General features: G+C 44.9%; 1 protein-coding gene across 1 annotated transcript in view; it reads right to left on the reverse strand.

Annotated features, from left to right (window-relative positions):
* Nucleotides 1–6,734: 6,734 nt before the first annotated feature.
* LOC106567420 (ankyrin repeat and KH domain-containing protein 1-like) overlaps nucleotides 6,735–19,722 on the reverse strand; it is a 68,878-nt gene continuing 55,890 nt past the window's right edge. Inside the window, 11 exon segments of the mRNA XM_014136647.2 lie at nucleotides 6,735–7,313; nucleotides 7,411–7,575; nucleotides 7,689–7,864; nucleotides 8,081–8,335; nucleotides 8,602–8,775; nucleotides 9,489–11,095; nucleotides 11,213–11,362; nucleotides 11,585–11,740; nucleotides 11,978–12,402; nucleotides 12,405–12,490; nucleotides 13,616–13,781. Coding sequence (XP_013992122.1) covers nucleotides 7,254–7,313; nucleotides 7,411–7,575; nucleotides 7,689–7,864; nucleotides 8,081–8,335; nucleotides 8,602–8,775; nucleotides 9,489–11,095; nucleotides 11,213–11,362; nucleotides 11,585–11,740; nucleotides 11,978–12,402; nucleotides 12,405–12,490; nucleotides 13,616–13,781 — 3,420 coding nt within the window. The 3' untranslated portion in view covers nucleotides 6,735–7,253.

Below are 19,722 nucleotides of genomic sequence, written 5' to 3' on the forward strand. Positions count from 1 at the left end.
CAGATGTCAATTACAAACTGGGCATCATCAGCTGTAGGAACAGAAGAGAGAACACAAGTCAGCTTTGAGGACATATCCTTTCCTGAACTTCCAAGAAGCTATGCGCACTGATAGAGCCCTTTCTGGTGCCTGCAACCTAAATCGGGTGGTCAGAAGATATGCAGCACAAGGCTTGGCCAGGAGCTTGACATATGTTTGCTTTTCTCATGGAGCGGTTCACCTTGAAACTTGCCCTAATGCTGGTACAAAAAATGTAAAAAAAATAAAAATAAATGACTGACTGGTTTGCAAACAAGGTGAGAGTATGGCCATTTGCCACCTCATAGACACTGCACTGATGACAACAGGCCTAAGTAGCCTGCTTCCTTATCTGAAATAAAGTCCTTATTGACATCTGCCTGAACCAAGCCACCTGTCCGCTCCCTTTTATTAGTGAAATTTAAGGAGACAGTAAAATGAGGCAAGTTAGGAAGGCGAGACATCAGAACATATGAATGCACAATAGAGTACATCTAGTGACAAGTGACTGAATGACAAGGAGATACTGTATATATATATATATATATCTTAGGATATAAACAAATGCACCATGAAACAAATGTATAGTTCTCCTAACCGCCTTTTAGACATAAGCAACTGCTTTCTGTTTCCCTTCACTGTGAACTATTTGACAGAATGAGTGCAATTACTTAATTTATTGTCCTTGCACCGCTTCTAAGAACAAAACAAGAGAGAACCTGTTCCAAGCACATACTATATCTGCTACAAAGCCATGTGGGCGAGGAGTCAGGTGTTTGGGAGAGCAGGTGACCAAGAGGCCAGGCTAGGGCAAGAGGCTAGTGGGTCTCATGGGATATTCAGTAGTCACTGTTAGTATAAGGGCTTACCTGAGATGTCTTTGTTCTCATCCATCTCCCTCAGTTTTCCCAGAGGGTGCAGGGCCAACACTGTGACCCCTGGGATATGGGGAAGGCAGCATGGGGGGGTGCGTGCGATTGGTATATTCCGACACTCCAGCAGGAACTTTGTCAGATGATCCTGGTTTCTGCGATAACAACAAAGGGCATAAAGTGTCTGTCTCAGAGAAAAAACACGGAGAGTAGTACCAGGAGACTCTACAAAAGTCACGAGGTGCAGCAGTGTGTCTAGACCATGAGGTATTCTTGTGCACAATAGTTATCCAAGGTGGGTTAGTGCAGGCTACATAGAAAAGTGTGAGGTCTGTACTTTTTCCATTTTGCACCTTTATTTAACTAGGTAGGCTAGATGAGAACAAGTTCTCATTTGCAACTGCGGTCTGGCCAAGACAAAGCAAAGCAGTTCGACACATACAACAACACAGAGTTACACATGGAATAAACAAACATACAGTAGAAAAAGTCTATATACAGTATGTGCAAATGAGGTAGGATAAGGGAGGTAAGGCAATAAATAGGCCATGGTGACGAAGTAATTACAATATAGCAATTAAACACTGGAATGGTAGATGTGCAGAAGATGAATGTGCAAGTAGAGATACTGGGTTGCAAAGGAGCAAGATAAATAAATATAGTATGAGGATGAGGTAGTTGGATGGGCTATTTAGAGATGGGCTATGTACAGGTGCAGTGATCTGTGAGCTGCTCTGACAGCTGGTGCTTAAAGCTAGTGAGGGAGATATGAGTCTCCAGCTTCAGTGATTTTGGTAGCATGAGTGAAGGATGCTTTGTTGCGAAATAGGAAGCCGATTCTAGATTTAATTTTGGATTGGAGATGGAAAGTAGGAGGAGTAGGAGAGTTTACAGTCTAACCAGACACCTAGGTATTTGTAGTTGTCCACATATTCTAAGTCAGATCCGTCCAGAGTAGCGATGCTGGACGGTCGGGCAGCGATCGGTTGAAGAGCACGCATTTAGTTTTACATTTAAGAGCAGTTGGAGGCCACGGAAAGAGAGTTGAATGGCATTGAAGCTCGTCTGGAGGTTTGTTAACACAGTGCCCAAAGAAGGGCCAGAGGTATACAGAATGATGTCGTCTGCATAGAGGTGGATCAGAGAATCACCAGCAGCAAGAGCGACATCATTGATGTATACAGAGAAGAGAGTCGGCCCGAGAATTGAACCCTGTGGGACCCCCATAGAGACTGACAAAGGTCCGGACAACAGGCCCTCCGATTTGACACACTGAACTCTATCAGAGAAGTAGTTGGTGAACCAGGCGAGGCAATCATTTGAGAAACCAAGGCTGTTGAGTCTGCCGATAAGAATGTGGTGATTGACAGAGTTGAAAGCTTTGGCCAGGTCGATAAATATGGCTGCACAGTAATGTCTCTTATCGATGGCGGTTATGATATCGTTTAGGACCTTGAGCGTGGCTGAGGTGCACCCATGACCAGCTCTGAAACCAGACTGCGTAGGGGAGAAGGTACGGTGGGATTCAAAATGGTCAGTAATCTGTTTGTTAACTTGGCTTTCGAAGACATTAGAAAGGCAGGGTAGGATTTAGGTCTGTAGCAGTTTGGGTCTAGAGTGTCTCCCCCTTTGAAGAGGGGGATGACCGTGGCAGCTTTCCAATCTTTGGGAATCTCAGACAATACGAAAGAGGTTGAACAGGCTTGTAATAGGGGTTGCCAACAATTTCGGAAGATAATTTTAGAGAGGTCCAGATTGTCTAGCCCGGCTGATTTGTAGGGGTCCAGATTTTTCAGCTCTTTCAGAACATCAGTTATCTGGATATGAGTGAAGGAGAAATGGGGGAGGCTTGGGCGAGTTGCTGTGGGGGGTGGAGGGCTGTTGATCAGGGTAGGGGTAGCCAGGTGGAAAGCATGGCCAGCCGTAGAAAAATGCTTACTGAAATTCTCAATTATAGTGGATTTATCGGTGGTGACAGTGTTTCCTAGCCTCAGTGCAGTGGGCAGCTGGGAGGAGGTGCTCTTATTCTCCATGGACTTTACAGTGTCCCAGAACTTTTTTGAGTTAGTGCTACAGGAAGCAAATTTCTGCTTAAAAAAAGCTAGACTTAGCTTTCCTAACTGCCTGTGTATATTGGTTCCTAACTTCCCTGAAAAGTTGCATATCACGGGGGCTATTCTATGCTAATGCAGAACGCCACAGGATGTATTTGTGAATGGCAAGTGCAGTCAGGTCTGGAGAGAGCCAAGGGCTATATCTGTTCCTGGTTCTAAATTTTTTGAATTGGGCATGCTCATTTAAGTTGGTGAGGAAGGCACTTTTAAAGAATAACCAGGCATCCTCTACTGACGGGATGAGGTCAATATCCTTCCAGGATACCTGGGCCAGGTCGATTAGAAAGGCCTGCTCACTTAAGTGTTTTAGGGAGCGTTTGACAGTGATGAGGGGTGGTCGTTTGACCGCAGACCCATTACGGATGCAGGCAATGAGACAGTGATCGCTGAAATCTTGGTTGAAAACAGCAAGTGTATTTGGAGGGCAAGTTGGTTAGGATGATATCTATGAGGGTGCCCGTGTTTACGGATTTGGGGTTGTACCTGGTGGGTTCATTGATCATTTGTGTGAGATTGAGGGCATCAAGCTTAGATTGTAGGATGGCCGGGGTGTTAAGCATGTCCCAGTTTAGGTCACCTAGCAGCAGGAGCTCTGAAGATAGATGGGGGGCAATAAATTCACATATGGTGTCCATGGCACAGCTGGGGGCAGAGGGTGGTCTAATAGCAAGCGGCAACAGTGAGAGACTTGTTTCTGGAAAGGTGGATTTTTAAAAGTAGAAACTCGAATTGTTTGGGTACAGACCTGGATAGTTTGACAGAACTCTGCAGGCTATCTCTGCAGTAGATTGCAACACCCCCCTTGGCAGTTCTATCTTGTCGGAAAATGTTATAGTTAGGGATGGACATTTTAGGGTTTTGTGGTCTTCCTAAGCCAGGATTCAGACACGGCTAGGACATCCGGGTTGGCAGTGTGTGCTAAAGCAGTGAATAAAACAAACTTAGGGAGGAGGCTTCTAATGTTAACATGCATGAAACCAAGGCTTTTACAGTTACAGAAGTCCACAAATGAGAGCACCTGGGGAGTAGGAGTGGAGCTAGGCACAGCAGGGCCTGAATTAACCTCTACATCACCAGAGGATCAGAGGAGGAGTAGGATAAGTGTACGGCTAAAGGCTATCAGAACTGGTCGTCTAGTACGTTCAGAACAGAGAGTAAAAGGAGCAGGTTTCTGGGCACGATAGATTCAAGGCACTCACTGTATCTGGTCATAAAAGGCAGGGAAAACATGTTATGCAACCCAACTCTTGAGACTGCAGTGTGTCCTGAAGAGAGGGGGTAGGGAGTAGACAACATATACCTGTTGTCATACAGTTAATTCCCTCAGTTCTCTCGGAAAGGCTGCTGACTGATTTATCCTCCTCACACACATAGCCCCAGATCATTGCTGTAAACGAGAATGTGTTCCCAGTCAACACACCTGGTAAAATAACAGTTAAAAATAAATACAAATAACATGTACACTCCCACAGATGTTGACATATCGGATGAACTCATCATGACACAGATAATTTAATCTGTTTTTGCTTGATCCATACAATAAGGATGCTGCTAAAATTATGGAAACAGGTAAAAGTGCATTTAATGCAATAGGACTGCAAGTACTGTACATAAGTTCCTAAAAATGGCAAATAATCAGCACCGAGTTCCTGAGGTCTATCTTTTAGGTACTGGTGCGCAAGGCGCTTTATTCTCCAAACTAGTAGCTACAGTACATTCCAGTGTGTTTTTCAATATCAGAGGCATCATGCCCATAGGGGGCCCTCAGATTTGTCCTGTTTAAACAAACGTTGTTTCTCTGAAATACTACTAGCCACATAGCAATTTTAGGAAGATGGCTTGAACTAGCCCAGATTGGGAACCAATCTCATAACTATACTGAACAAAAATATAAAACAACATGCAACAATTTGAAATATTTTACTGAGTTATAGGTCATTTCAGGAAATCAGTCAATTAGGCCCTAATCTATGGATTTCAAATAAATGGGCAGGGGTGCAGCCATGGGTGGACCTTGGAAGGCATAGGCCCACCCACATGACAGTCAGGCCCACCCACTGGGGAGCCAGGCCAGCCAATCAGAATGAGTTTTCCCCACAAAATGGCTTTATCACAGACAGCAATAGTCTTCTGACCCCCCCCCCAGACAGGTGAAGAAGCTAGATGTGGAGGTCCTGGGCTGGCGAAATTACACGTGGTCTGCGGATGTGAGGCTGGTTGGATGTGACATTGGAGGCAGCTTATGGTAGAGAAATTTAGAAAAGCAAGCATTAACTAAATAAAACACATTCAATCTTCAACTCAGACTTTAGCAGAAAAGCATATTTAGTTTATTTTGAAATAGAACCACCAATCAGGAGGATACATAGTTCAAGAGGTATGATTAGATATGCAGAAAAACATTAACATAGAATTAAGCATATGATTATGTCCATTTCAGGTGTTAGAAAAAAAATCTCCAAACCCCCCCAGCCATCTTTACCTACTTTCTGCCCCCCTTTGATTTTTGTGGTGCATGATGCCCCTGTTCAATATGACACGTATTCGGCAGAATTCCCTTATTTTTGCATAACTTACCTCCAGGTGTCGTGGAGAACAGAGTGCCTCCGGGCGTCTGACTGTAGGAGTCGGGCAGCTGAGACCAGTCTTTCGACTGCTCAAAGCTACTGGGAATAGGGCAGTTAAGGCCTATGCTGCAGTTACAATTAGAAGACATTGCAGAAAGTCGATGAATAAACAAATAAGTTATATAAAAGGAATTAAAAGTTCCAAAACAAAAACAGCCTGGCCAAATTATTGCTGATCAATGTCAACTCTGGCCTATAGTCAACTAATGCTGCGCCAACTCGAAAGTTTGTTTGGAAACACGGGACCGCTGGGAGACACACACCACGTCAAGATTGACATACTCAATATGCTCTGAGAGCCACGTGCAGGTGTTTATGAAAAAGCTGCTGATGAGAGGCATGGTTTAGTTTCGGTGTCGCAATCACACCTTACTTATTTATGATACAACTGCGCTAAAATACCTTTTACAGCTCACAATAACATTGTTGACTCAGTATGAATGGAAATGAACCAAGTCTCATGATTTAATGGGGCTGGCGGACCGTTTAGATCTTTGTGTACTGTGTAAATGAGGACTAGGAAATAAAAGTTTGATGTCACCTATTTATTTGTCTATGTGACGTCGTGACAATGTTATTCAAAGTGTTATCATCCAAGACTGCTTTATTTTCTCAGATTGTGTGACAGTCGTCTCATTAAATGTCATTCCCAGTCAATCTTGGTTGTTTTGAAAGAAAAAAAGTTACTCAAACATCCTCAGCCTTACTTGTTTACAATCAAAATACATCTTATTCAAAAACAAGGCAGATGAGCCATTATCCATTTAAACAGGATAACGAGATACTGTAGTAATCTGTCAAAACATACTGAGCTTTTGGGTGTTATCTGGGTAGACAATTTATTGCTGGTGGGGCTCTATTGAATGTAAAATAATTGCCAGATTGCAGTCTCTTGTGGAAACTTTTTGATGCATGCAAGACAGTTACAAGATGATAAATAGAACCCCCTGCCAGAATATGCAGTCAATGAGTGATGACATCATCATGAGTAAACATGACACTGAAGTCTACAGACCAAGGACACTTCAAATCAACAAGTGTATGGAGAATCATGAGGTGTATGTCATGACGTTAATGCAATAAGAATAGAAAGGCGAAGATGGTACAGTTCCGTCTTTTTTATTGAATATTAAGGTAAATATTTCACATTAATACAGGCTACGTAAAGTAGAGCCACTATACGACATGAAATGTACTCTCATTTGAACCCTTTTTAGTATGTAAACAATTATACATGTATTTACCACTCTAAAAGGTCTGATTTATCTCTTTATGTTATCACCTAGTTCTTGGGCTGAGTATAAATAGCGTACAGTCCTGTAGAGCCCTGCAGACCAAGAACAATTCATGTGGGGCTTTTAAAGTCAAAATAATGGCTATACTACGCAGAGAATGGATCCTGTTGAACAGGCAAATCGGTTTGTTCATAGACATTGGTAAACACATTACAGCCCACACTGGATTTGTCTTTTTAGTTAGGCACATCAAAATGGTGTCCAACCATCCAATTCCTCCTTTCTGGACACACCCTAGGTTAATATCGTTGAATATTATGTAATTATCTGGTTCTCTTAAACGTGTATGAGTCTTGTTACTGGTCCTATGCTTTCATGGCCGCGTGTTTAGTTGACATGATTCAGGTGCACATTCCCAACGTGCGGGGCCCAAGTCCCAGGCCAGACCTAAAACGACAAGTTTTCATCACTTAGCTACAAAACCACAACAGTGAGGACTGAGTAATGGTGAAAATAAGTGAAGAATGTTTACGGGAGTGCTTACCTGCTGGGGGTCTGAGTTATCTGCAGAGTTAGAGACCACCTTCATTATGGGGTTCCAGGCAGGGTCAGCGTTATGGAGCCCGTTGTACACGGGGCCCCCGGGGGCCTCTTCCATAGGAGGGTGGGGAGGAATCATCGTCCCGCCATACATTGATATTGGCAAACCCTCGAAAGGACAATAAGAGAGAGAAGTGGTAAACATTTTGTTTTTGTGATAGATCACATAGGATCACTCGCACCAGGAGATCTTTGCACCAACTACTTAGCGGTGTCCGTTACCTTTGGGAAGTCCATAAAGTTGGTGGGCATGGGCTGATGGAAGGTGTTGGAGGGGTTCACAATGCCCGTGTCGTCCCGCTCCATGGCCTGGTGTTGGGAGAAAGCACTCTGCTCCTGCATCTGCTGGTGCATCACGTGACCGCCCATCAGGGGCTGAGACCAGCCCGACATCGCCTCTGAAGGTGGAGGGTAAGAGGAGGGGAGGACTGAGATTTTGGATGGTGTGAGAGTTAATCGACATGTTAAAAAAAACATTTGAAGACACAGAAGACATTGACAATATAGTTCAAAACCTTACAAGAAACATCTTAAGACTCTGAAGTTAAAAGATGATCAGGTCTACATCTATCCATTGTGCACTAACCCCATCCACCTTCACCCTGAACACTCACCAGAAGCACTGCCCACTCCGAAGGACCAGATGCCCCCCTGTCCGACAGGCGGTGTGTAGCTGGCAGTGAGCATGGCGTGGTTGACAGAGCCCGTCTGGCGGATACGTGCCAGGCGCTCGGTGCCGATGGGAGGGGGCACCTTGCGGTCTTGCTGGCTATTGCTGCTGGGCTTAGCCTGAATCAGAGCCGTGGTCACCATGGATGAACAGAGAGGGGACGAGCCCCCAGATGACACAGAGGGCACTGGGGACTCACCTGAGGGAGGGGAAAAGGCTTGGCTTGTTAACTTTCCAAATGTTAGATTAATCAAATACTTAGGATAAAATCAGATTAAATCATTTGATTTGGCTACATTTACTTTCATTCTTTTACCAAGTGACTGTCTCTGTGTCCCACCTTGACAGTAGACAATGAAGCTAATGTACTTTGTTTACAAAACAACAAAAAACAGGAGGGGGGGGGGGGCACAGAACATCTATGAAGCAACGGCCCTGTTCCCTCTCCCTGTGTTGTGTTCTTACAGGAGGTGGAGGCGCTCCAGGGGTGAGGAGAGAAGTGCTGGCGGCTGAAGGAGGGCGTGCCCACGGAGGCCGGACCCTGCAGGTACACTGGACTGCAAGAAATACTGGTGGCGAAGCTAGTCAGAGCAGCAGACGAAGAGATGGAGTTTCCCGAAGGGTCCATTGGGTGCATTCCTGAAACAAAGAGTTCAACTGACCCGGTTAAATGATGTAGGCACAAACCACTGTAATAAACTGAACTAGTCTGTCTATATACAGGTTACTGCCAAAATAAAGGAAGCAGTTGAGTAAATAAATTAGGGTTCTGGTTCCTATGGTGTTGGGTGCATTTTCCTTGCATGGGTTAGGTCCACTCAACCCCTTAAAGGGCAAGGTCAATGACAATGCAACCATCCACAGGGCACAAGTGGTCATTGAATGGTTTGATGAGCATGAAAACAATGTAAACCTTACGTCATGGCCGTCTCAGTCACCAGATCCCAACCCAATTGAACACTAATGGGAGATTCTGGAGTAGCGCCTGAGACAGTGTTTACCACCACCATCTAATTATTATTTATTGTGGAAGAATGGTGTCGCATCCCTCCAATAGAGTTCCAGACGCTTGTAGAATCAATGCCAGGGCTCATTGATGCTGTTCTGGCGGCTAGTGGTGGTCCAACGCCCTATTAAGACACTTTAATGTCGGCGTTTCCTTTATTTTGTCAGTTCATTCATGTATGTATGTGTGTGTATATATATATGTGAAGAGTACTGCTTTGTGGAATCAGTTTATTTTTTGTTTCTATGGAACAAAAGTATTGTCTTGGAGTTGGACTCCATGGAGCTATGGGTTATGTCTGTGTGTGTGTCTGTGTGGTGGAGTCTTTATGGTCCTTGTTGCTTACCGATTGGACTGGTGACAATCCTCTGGGTGTTACAGCGGAACCCTGGTGCCTTGGAGCCATCAGGAGGGGGCACCACGTTCTCCATCTGTCCCATGCCCCCTATATAGGCCGGCGGAGCGGTGTAAGGCTGCTCAGGAGGGGTCCGGGCAGGCAGGTGACATGCTCCCCACACCTGGTTGTTGCCCACCTGGTTGCTGTCAAACATGCTGCTGAAATGGTTGAAGAGGGCTGTGGGGCCGTAGTTGGGGGGCAGCTGCTGGGCCTTGCCCCCGTGGATGTGCATCTGGGAGCCGTTCATCATGCCCATGTTGGAGGACATCTGCTGCTGCATGGAGGGGGTTGCCATGCCCTGGCTGGCATGCTGCGGTTTCTGACGTGGCTCCTGGGATGCTCCAGAGGGTACAAATACAGACTGGTGCTCCTGTGGAGATGCCCCAGCTGCCATGGGGTAGAACTGGGCCGAGGGCTGCATGCGTGAGGGAGCAGGCAATGCGTAGTGAGGTAAAGTGCTGCTGGTGTGTGTGACCGTGCTGCCCCCTGCTGGTGCAGAGCGAGACGTGGGCAGGAGGGAGCAGGGAGGCTGGGCGGCCCGGAGGCTGGGCTCTGTGCTGGAGGAGGAGGGGAGGGGCTGCTGCTGCTGCTGTCGGCTATCTGGCTGCTGGGAGGGCAGTGGTGGTGGAGCAGTGGGAGCTGTGAAGTGCATGGGGCCGGTGGAGTTGGAGCCTTCAGATGCTCCACCTTGGACAGGTGCCGCTGTGTCTGGAAGGGACTTCTCTTTACCAGGCGTGGCGCAGCCAGCAGGCTCTGGCTTGGAAATGAGTAGCTGCTGTGCAGGTGGGGCGATAGGCACAGGAGGGGAGGGTGGGGTAGAGGGCGTGGTGGGGGGTGCAGCGGCCACCTGCATAGCGGGCGCACCACTAATGATCGAGGTGACCACTGCCATGCTGGCCGTCTTTGATTCACCAGAGAAGAGCTGCTTCCTGACAGAGGAGGGCATGGGGGTGCCAGAGGGTGCAGATCTGGAGGGAGAGGCGGTGGCTGCAGGGCCTGCTATAAAGGTAGGGGCTGTGTACTCTGGATGGGCAGCGGAGGCAGCCAAGGGCCGGGGAGCAGTGGTCCCGTTGTGCTTGGGAGAGCTGTTAGTGCTGGCGGGGCTGACGGGACGCACCGGGAACGGGCCCCAGGTGTTGGGCGACGGAGAGAAGGTGCCACCGAACTGTGCCATGGGCAGGCGTGGGTGTCGGATGTGGTGCATGGTCTGGGCGGCCAGCAGGGCCAGGTGGGGGTTGGAGTACGCCAGAGGAAGTGAAACAAAAGGGGGCCTCACTCCAGGAGACAGGTTCTTCCCCATCTTCCCTCCCTGTTGAGAGACGGAGGACGACTGGAAGGACACAGCGGACGACGGCAACACTGATGCCAGGCCCTTGGAGCCAGCCGCCGTAGTGTTGGTGGCCCCTGTGGAGGTGGTGTAGGTGGAGCCAATCTTGGTGCTGGTGCCAGGGGCGCGGATGTGGTTTCTGGGGATCAGGTCTTCCAGCTCCTTGGCTGGGTCCTGGATCAGGGCGCTGATCAGCTGCACGGCGTGTCGAGTCGACTCTGTGCCACCTCTGAAAGACCAGAGGGAAAGGAAGAAAAGCAGGTGTGTGTCAGACAGTAAAAATGACTATGATATGATATACTGACAGACTGTTCTGTGAAAGCAGTAAACAGTGGGCTGGTCTAACCTGATTGTGATCATCCTCTCTCCATTCTTGTCCTTCTGTTTGTCCACGTCGATGTGAGCACCGGTCACATCCTGAATGGCAGTGATATTACAGCCACCTCTGCCCATGATCCGAGACACCACAGAGGCAGGCACCGACAGCTTCTTTGACCTGAGAAAAAACACAAGCAATTCAATTAATATATATGTGTCATATGTCTTTACATTCCACAACTATGTAGTAGATACCAGTGGCAGTTGATTGTTATACATTACAAACTAAAGCAATGGAGATGCTAAACAGGGACATACTGTACTCCTACTGTCTTTATGCATAACAGTAACTACAGTAGAGACTGTTTGATTTGAGGCACATTCCTGTGAGCCAACCCACCTTCGCACCACCTCCTTCCAGCCTTCTTCTCTCTTCTGGCCCCTCTTGGGGCTGGTGAGGTTCATCTTGCTGATGGGCGAGGTGACTGGCAGTGAAATGGTTCTGAACGAGGAGGGAAGGGAACTGGGCGTCAAGTCGTTTATGCGGTCATGGATTCTGAGAAGAAAGAATACGGAATAATAAACTTGAGAGAACCCTGCGGTGTACCTAAAACAATTCAGATGGAAGAATCCTGCATGTGTCCTTTCTGCATTTTGCACTAAAGCCAGAGAAAACAAACTAACAAAGGTTCTATTTTTACCACTACAGCAGTATACTAGTTAAAGGACTAACAAAAGGTTATATTTTTAGTTTGGATACACAGCAGTGGAGCAAAAAAGACTAGCCACTTACTTATGGTGTGGTTTGGAGATGGACACAGTGATCTTGTCGTCTCGGGAGCTGTGCAGTGATGTGCACTGCCTCTTCTCAGGGACCGGCTGGGGCTGCTGGCTCACCACTGAGGGAGCAGACGATGAAGAGCAGGAGGAAGACAAAGAGGGCAGGTCCGGTAGGTAGTTGAGCTCCTGGCTCTTGCCTCCGCTGCTGCTCTCGCTGTTGCAGTCGGTACTGTCCAAGTTGTCCGAGTCGCTTCCACCCGGCACCCCGCCACCCCTGGGCTCCCCGTGGATCTTGTTTTTGTTAGCCTTCTGCTGAGCCAGCGCCACCTGGGGGTCTTGCAGGATGATGGGCTCGCTGGGGGAGTCCTTGGTCTTGTTCTTCTTGTTCTTGCGGTTGGTGCTGGGCGTGGTCGTCACATTGGCTCGTTTCTTGCCGAAAAGGCGTTGGTGAAGGTGCTGGAGGTGGCTGAGATGCCAATGGTGGTGGTTGTGGTAGCGCTGGGCGGGTCAATGGGGACATCGCCGTCTACACAGACATTTTACATTTACATTTTAGTCATTTAGCAGACGCTCTTATCCAGAGCGACTTACAGTAGTGAATACATACATTTTATACATTTGATGCATTTTATTTTTTTTTGTACTGGCCCCCCGTGGGAATCGAACCCACAACCCTGGCGTTGCACACACCATGCTGGCGTTGCAAACACCATGCTCTACCAACTGAGCCACAGGGAAGGCAAACCATGAGACAAGGAAGGAAAATGTTATTTACCCTTATTTTACAATTGTAAATTAACATAAAAAAAATAATTTAAGGTCATTAGAAAGACGCTGGGTGGCTTTGTCTCAGTTGAGATGTATACTGAACAAAAAAATAAACACAACACGTAAAGTGTTGGTCCCATGTATCATGAGCTGAAGAAAAAAAAATTGGCATGCTGGCTGCAGGAATGTCCATCAGAGCTATTGCCAGAGAACTGAATGTTAATTTCTCTACCATAAGCCTCCTCCAACATTATTATAGAGAATTTGGCAGTACGTCCAACCGGCCTCACAACCACAGACCATATGTACGGCGTTGTGTGGGCGAGCGGTTCGCTGATGTCAACGTTGTGAACAGAGTGCCCCATGGTGGCGGTGGGGTTAAGGTATGGGCAGGCATAAGCTACAAACAGCGAACACAATTGCATTTCAAATATGGCAATTTGAATGCACAGAAATACCCCGTGACGGGATCCTGAGAACCAATGCAAGGCCCATTTTTTTTAAAGGTATCTGTGACCAAAATATGCATATCTGTATTCCCAGGCATGTGAAATCCATTGATTAGGGCCTAATGAAATTACTTAAATTGACTGGTTTCCTCACATGAACTGTAACTCAGCAAAGCTATCTTTTAAATTGTTGCATGTTGCGTTTATATAAGTGTTCAGTATATTCTTCTTTCAGTTATAATAGGGAAACAAAACAGGCTGTAAATAAATGAGTAGCTTGTTTAATTGTGACTTCAATATCCCTTCAGTCACGCAGACAGAGACACAGTTTATCTAGGAAAAAGGTCATCTTAAACAGCAATACAACGCTGATATCAGAAGCTGGAATAAGCTATTATAGGCTGTAAAGGTTGAGTTGGTAAATAGGTGCTCACCCTCGGAGGAGTCTTGGTCCTGGTCCTGTAACTCCAGGTCCTCCTCCTTTACTTTGGCCTCTTCCTCCTCCAGCTTCCTCTTCTGCTCTTCCTTCTTCTTCTTGCGTTTCTCCTTACGCTTCTCACGCTTAGCAGCCAGGGCTTGCTTCTTACTTTCCTCCCTAGACTGTACACCCCAAGCAAAAACAGTTGATTACAATATCTACAGAGACCTGTAAATCCATACAGATAAATGAGGAGCAGAAGGTTCGTGTCCCAAATGACCCCCTATTCCCTATTTACTGCACCACTATTGACCAGGGCCCATAAGTAGTGGATCATTCTACAGAACTGTTGCAAATTGAGGTTGGACATTTTTCCAAAACACTCAGCATGCATGCCTTCAGCATATGTCAGGTAGATATCCAGTGCATTCAGAAAGTATTCATACCCCTTGACTTATTCCACACTTTGTGTTACAGTCAATTCAAAATGGATTAAATATTACTTTTTCCCCCTCACTCTTCTACACACAATACCCAAATGACAAAGTGAAAACATGTTTTTAGACATTTTTGCACATTTATTGAAAATTAAATACAGAAATATCTAAAATACATAATTATTCCCACTCGAGTCAATACTTACCAGAAGCACCTATGGCAGCGATTACAGCGGTGAGTCTTTCTGGTTAAGTCTCTAAGAGCTTTCCACACCTGGATTGTGCAACATTTGCCCATTGTTATTTCCGAAATTCTTAAACCTCTTAATTTGGTAGTTGATCTTCAAGTAGATTTAGGTCAAAACTGTAACTAGGCCATTCAGGAAAATTCATTGTCTTCTTGGTAAGCAACTAGTGTAAATTTGGCATTGTTATAATTGTCCTGCTGAATGGTGAATTAATCTCCCAACGTCTGGTGGAAAGCAGACAAGCTTTTCCTCTAGGATTATGCCTGTGTTTAGCTCCAGTCCATTTAAAAAAAATCTTATCCTGAAAATTCCCCCGTACTTAACCATTCATTACAAGCATACCCATAACATGATGCAGCCACCACTATGCTTGAAAATATGGAGAGTGGTACTCAGTAATGGGTTGTATTGGCCCCAATCATAACACTTGTATTCAGGACAAAAAAAGTAATTGCTTTGCCACATTTTTTTTGCAGTATTACTTACATGCCTTGTTGTAAACAGGATGCATGTTTTGGAATATTATTATTCTGTACAGGCATCCTATTTACTCTGTCAATTAGGTTAGTATTGTGGAGTAACTACAATGTTGTAGACCATCCTTAGAGCCCTCCTATCACAGCCATTAAACTCTGTTTTAAAGTCAACATTGGCCCCATGGTGAAATTAGGAAGGGCGTCTATCTTTGTAGTGACTGGGTGTATTGACACATCATCCCAAGTATAATTAATAACTTCACCATCATGCTCTAAGGGATATTCAATGTCTGTTTTTTTTATTAAAATATCCATCTACCAATAGGTGACCACCTTTGGGAGGCATTAGAAAACGTCCCTGGTCTTCGTGGTTGATTTTGTGTTTTAAATTACTGCTCGACTGAGGGACCTTACAGATACAGTTGAAGTCGGAAGTTTACATAGACTTTAGCCAAATACATTTAAACTCAGTTTTTCATAATTCCTGACATTTAATCCTAGTAAAAATTCCCTGTTTTAGGTCAGTTAGGATCACCACTTCATTTTATGAATGTGAAATGTCAGAATAATAGTTCAGAGAATGATTTATTTCAGCTTTTATTTTTTTCATCACATTCCCAGTGGGTCAGAAGTTTACATACACTCAATCAGTATTCAGTAGCGTTGCCTTTAAATTGTTTATCTTGGGTCAAACATTTCGGGTAGCCTTCCACAAGCTTCCCACAATAAGTTGGGTGAATTGTGGCCCATTCCTCCTGAGAGAGCTGGTGTAACTGAGTCAGGTTTGTAGGCCTCCTTGCTCGCACATGCTTTTTCAGTTCTGCCCACAAATATTCTATGGGATTGAGGTCAGGGCTTTGTGATGGCCACTCCAATACCTTGACTTTGATGTCCTTAAGCCATTTTGCCACAACTTCGGAAGTATGCTTGGGGTCATTGTCCATTTGGAAGACCCATTTGTGACCAAGCTTTAACTTCCTGACTGATGTCTTGAGATGTTGCTTCAATGCATCCACATAATTTTCTTTCCTCATGATGCCATCTATTTTGTGAAGTGCACCAGTCCCTCCTGCAACAAAGCACCCCCACAACATGATGCTGCCTCCCCCGTGCTTCACGGTTGGGATAGTGTTCTTCGGCTTGCAAGCCTCCCCCTTTTTCCTCCTAACATAATGATGGTCATTATAGCCAAACAGTTCTATTTTTGTTTCATCAGACCAGAGGACATTTCTCCAAAAAGTACAATCTTTGTTCCCATGTGCAGTTACAAACCGTAGTCTGGCTTTTTTAATGGCAGTTTTGGAGCAGTGGCTTCTTCCTTGTTGAGTGGCCTTTCAGGTTATGTCGATATAGGACTCGTTTTACTGTGGATATAGATACTTTTGTACCGGTTTCCTCAAGCATCTCCACAAGGTCCTTTGCTGCTGTTCTGGGATTGATTTGCACTTTTTGCACCAAAGTACGTTCATCTCTAGGAGACAGAACACGACTTCTTCCTGAGCGGTATGATGGCTGCGTGGTCCCATGGTGTTTATACTTGCGTACTATTGTTCGTACAGAAGAACGTGGTACCTTCAGGCGTTTGGAAATTGCTCCCAAGGATGAACCAGACTTGTGGAGGTCTGCCATTTCTTCCTGAGGTCTTGGTTGATTTCTTTGGATTTTCCCATGATGTCAAGAAAAGAGGCACTGAGTTTGAAGGTAGGCCTTGAAATACATCCACAGGTACACCTCCAATTGAGTCAAATTATATCAATTAGCCTATCAGAAGCTTCTAAAGCCATGACATCCTTTTCTGGAATTTTCCAAGCTGTTTAAAGGCACAGTCAACTTAGTGTACGTAAACTTCTGACCCACTGGAATTGTGATACAGTGAATTATAAGTGAAATAATCTGTCTGTAAACAATTGTTGGAAAAATTACTTGTGTCATGCACAAAGTAGATGTCCTAACCGATTTGCCAAAACTATAGTTTCTTAACAAGAAATTTGTGAAGTGGTTGAAAAATGAGTTTTAATTATACAACAACCTAAGTGTATGTAAACTTCAGACTTCAACTGTAATTGTATGTGGGGTACAGAGATGAGGTTGTCATTTAAAGAAAAAAAATCATATTCAACACTATTGCTGCAAACAGAGAATCCATTTCACTTTATTTTATTTAACCTTTATTTAACTAGGCAAGTTAGTTAAGAACAAATTGTTATGACAAATTCAATGACGGCCAACCAAAAGGCAAAAGGCCTGCTGCGGGGACTGGAATTAAAAATGAAAATATAGGACAAAACACACAACACTACAGAGACCTAAGACAGCAACACAGGATGGTAGGAACACAAAATGACAACATGATAGCAACACAACATGGCAGCAACACATGTTAGCAGCACAAAACAGGGTCAAACATTATTGGGCACAGACAATAGCACAAAGGGTAAGAAGGTAGAGACAACAATACATCACGCAAAGCAGCCACAACTGTCAGTAAGTGTCCATGATTGAGTCTTTGAATGAAGAGACAGATAAAACTGTCCAGTTTGAGTGTTCGTTGCAGCTTGTTCCAGTTGCTAGCTGCAGCGAACTGAAAAGACGAGCGACCCAAGGATGCGTGTGCTTTGGGGACCTTTAACAGAATTTGAATGGCAGAACGGGTGTTGTATGTGGAGGATGAGGGCTGCAGTAAATATCTCAGATGGGGGGGGGGGTATTTGTGAGGCCTAAGAGTGTTTAATAAATAAGCATCAACCAGTAGGTTTTGCGACAGGTATACAGAGATGACCAGTTTACAGAGGAGTATAGTGCGCAGTGATGTGTCCTACAAGCAGGATTGGTGGCAAATCTGATGGCCGAATGGTAAAGAGCACCCTTACCTGCCGATCTATAAATTACGTCTTTAATCTAGCATGGGTAGGATGGTCATCTAAATCAGGGTTAGTTTGGCAGCTGGGGTGAAAGAGGAGCGATTACGATAGAGGAAAGCAAGTCTAGATTTAACTTTAGCCTGCAGCTTTCATATGTGCTGAGAGAAGGACAGTGTACAGTCTAGCCATACTCCCATGTACTTGTATGAGGTGACTACCTCAAGCTCTAAACCCTCAGAGGTAGTTATCAGACCCGTGGGGAGAGGGGCATTCTTCTAACCAAACCACATGACCTTTGTTTTGGAGGTGTTCAGAACAAGGTTAAGGGCAGGGAAAGCTTGTTGGACACTAAAAAAAGCTTTGTTGTTGAGCGTTTAACACAAAATCCTGGGAGGGAGCAGCTGAGTATAAGACTGTATCAGGTTATAACCAGAAAGGTTATCAGTATTCAAAACACTCTTCCAACACATCTGGATTGGAGCTGTGAACCCACACTTTCAATTGATCCATTTAAGGTAATAAGCTTCTAGTGTTAACGTGCAGAAAACCCAGGCTTTTACGGGAGCAGAAGTCAGTGAAGCAGATATCAGAGCACAAGTCAGAATTGGGGCTAGCAACAGTAGATGGGCCAGCGTGTACATGCACATTTTCAGATATCATCAACAGTAATACAATCAAAGCACGGCACAGGACAGGGAGAGCTCTGCAGTGCTGATTTATGACATTTGAATGTGCATTAGAATGGCAACAAGATCATGTTGTACAGCAATTTCATCAGGTAACATGAATACAAAGCCGGCGAGAGGTGATTAGAATAGGATGGGGGCCAAAAGTCAGTGTAACCAATAGAGAGTCTGAGTCCCATGGTTGGGTAAATAATAAAGTTCATAGTCAACAAAGCATGCAGGAGTCATGAGGCAAATAGCAAAATGCACAAGAAAAAATATATAACAACTTGGGGCTAGCCATTGTAAGTTCAGAGTCAATCGCCCCAACAGTGCCTGTGTGCTGGAGGAGAGCGAAAGCTCGGGAGAGAGGGGGTAGTGTGGTGCGGGTACCTGTACAAGACATAGGGCGACAAGCCAGGGCAGACGGTGAACAGATCACCATGTGGATTCCAAGCAGCAGTGCAGCAGGCAACGGGAGTGGGTGTGAAGCACATTTTTACTCCTGAACTTATTTACAATTGCCATAACAAAGGGGTTGAATACTTATTGACTCAAGACATTTCAGCTTTTCATTAAATTTGTCAAAAAATATTTAAAAAAAAACAATTCCACTTTGACATTATGGGGTATTATGTTCAGGCCAGAGACCAAAAAAAATTATGTAATTCAGGCTGTAACACAAAATGTGGAAAAAGTAATGTGGAACACTAGCTGACTTGTGACAGTCTTATGTACGTAGAGCCATCACCATGCGCAACATGAGTGTCATGAGCATACAAAACATACATTTCTAAAAGCTTACCCAAAAAATGTTTACCGCAAAGAAAGCATACCTTGTAGAATGAAATCAGGATGGTTTGTGTCAATTGTGTCAAAGGATGAAACAAAACATAGACATGAGATGTCCCTTGCTGATAGTATGCTAAAAACGAGGAACATTTCAAGCAGAGGGAGACGGCAGCAGCGGAAAAAATATATAATGCCAGTGCTTCCCAGAGAATGCGGAAGTTGAGAGCAAAGCCGAGAGAAAAAGCAGAGAGTGTCAAGAAAATAAAATGTTAGAATACAACAGGTACAACCTTACCGGGAAATTCTTACGAGCCCTTAACTCTATTTCTTGAACTGCATTGTTGGTTAAGAAAATATTTACCAAATAAACTAATAAAATTAAAAAGTAACAAGAACATAATAATGAGCTATATACAGGAGATACCGGTACCGAGTCAATGTGCGGGGGTTACAGGTTAGTCGAGGTAATTTGTAAAGTGACTATGCATACCGTAGATAATTAAAGCAGTGTAAAAACTAAGTAAAATACACTGGGTGGCCATTTGTTTAATTGTTCAGCAGTCTTACGGCTTGGGGTTGAAGCTGTCAAGGAGCCTTTTGGACCTAGACTTGGCGCTCTGGTACCGCTTGCCATGCGGTAGCAG

The sequence above is a fragment of the Salmo salar genome, chromosome ssa13 (assembly GCF_905237065.1).
Source record: "Salmo salar chromosome ssa13, Ssal_v3.1, whole genome shotgun sequence".
In the NCBI taxonomy this organism is placed as follows: domain Eukaryota; kingdom Metazoa; phylum Chordata; class Actinopteri; order Salmoniformes; family Salmonidae; genus Salmo; species Salmo salar.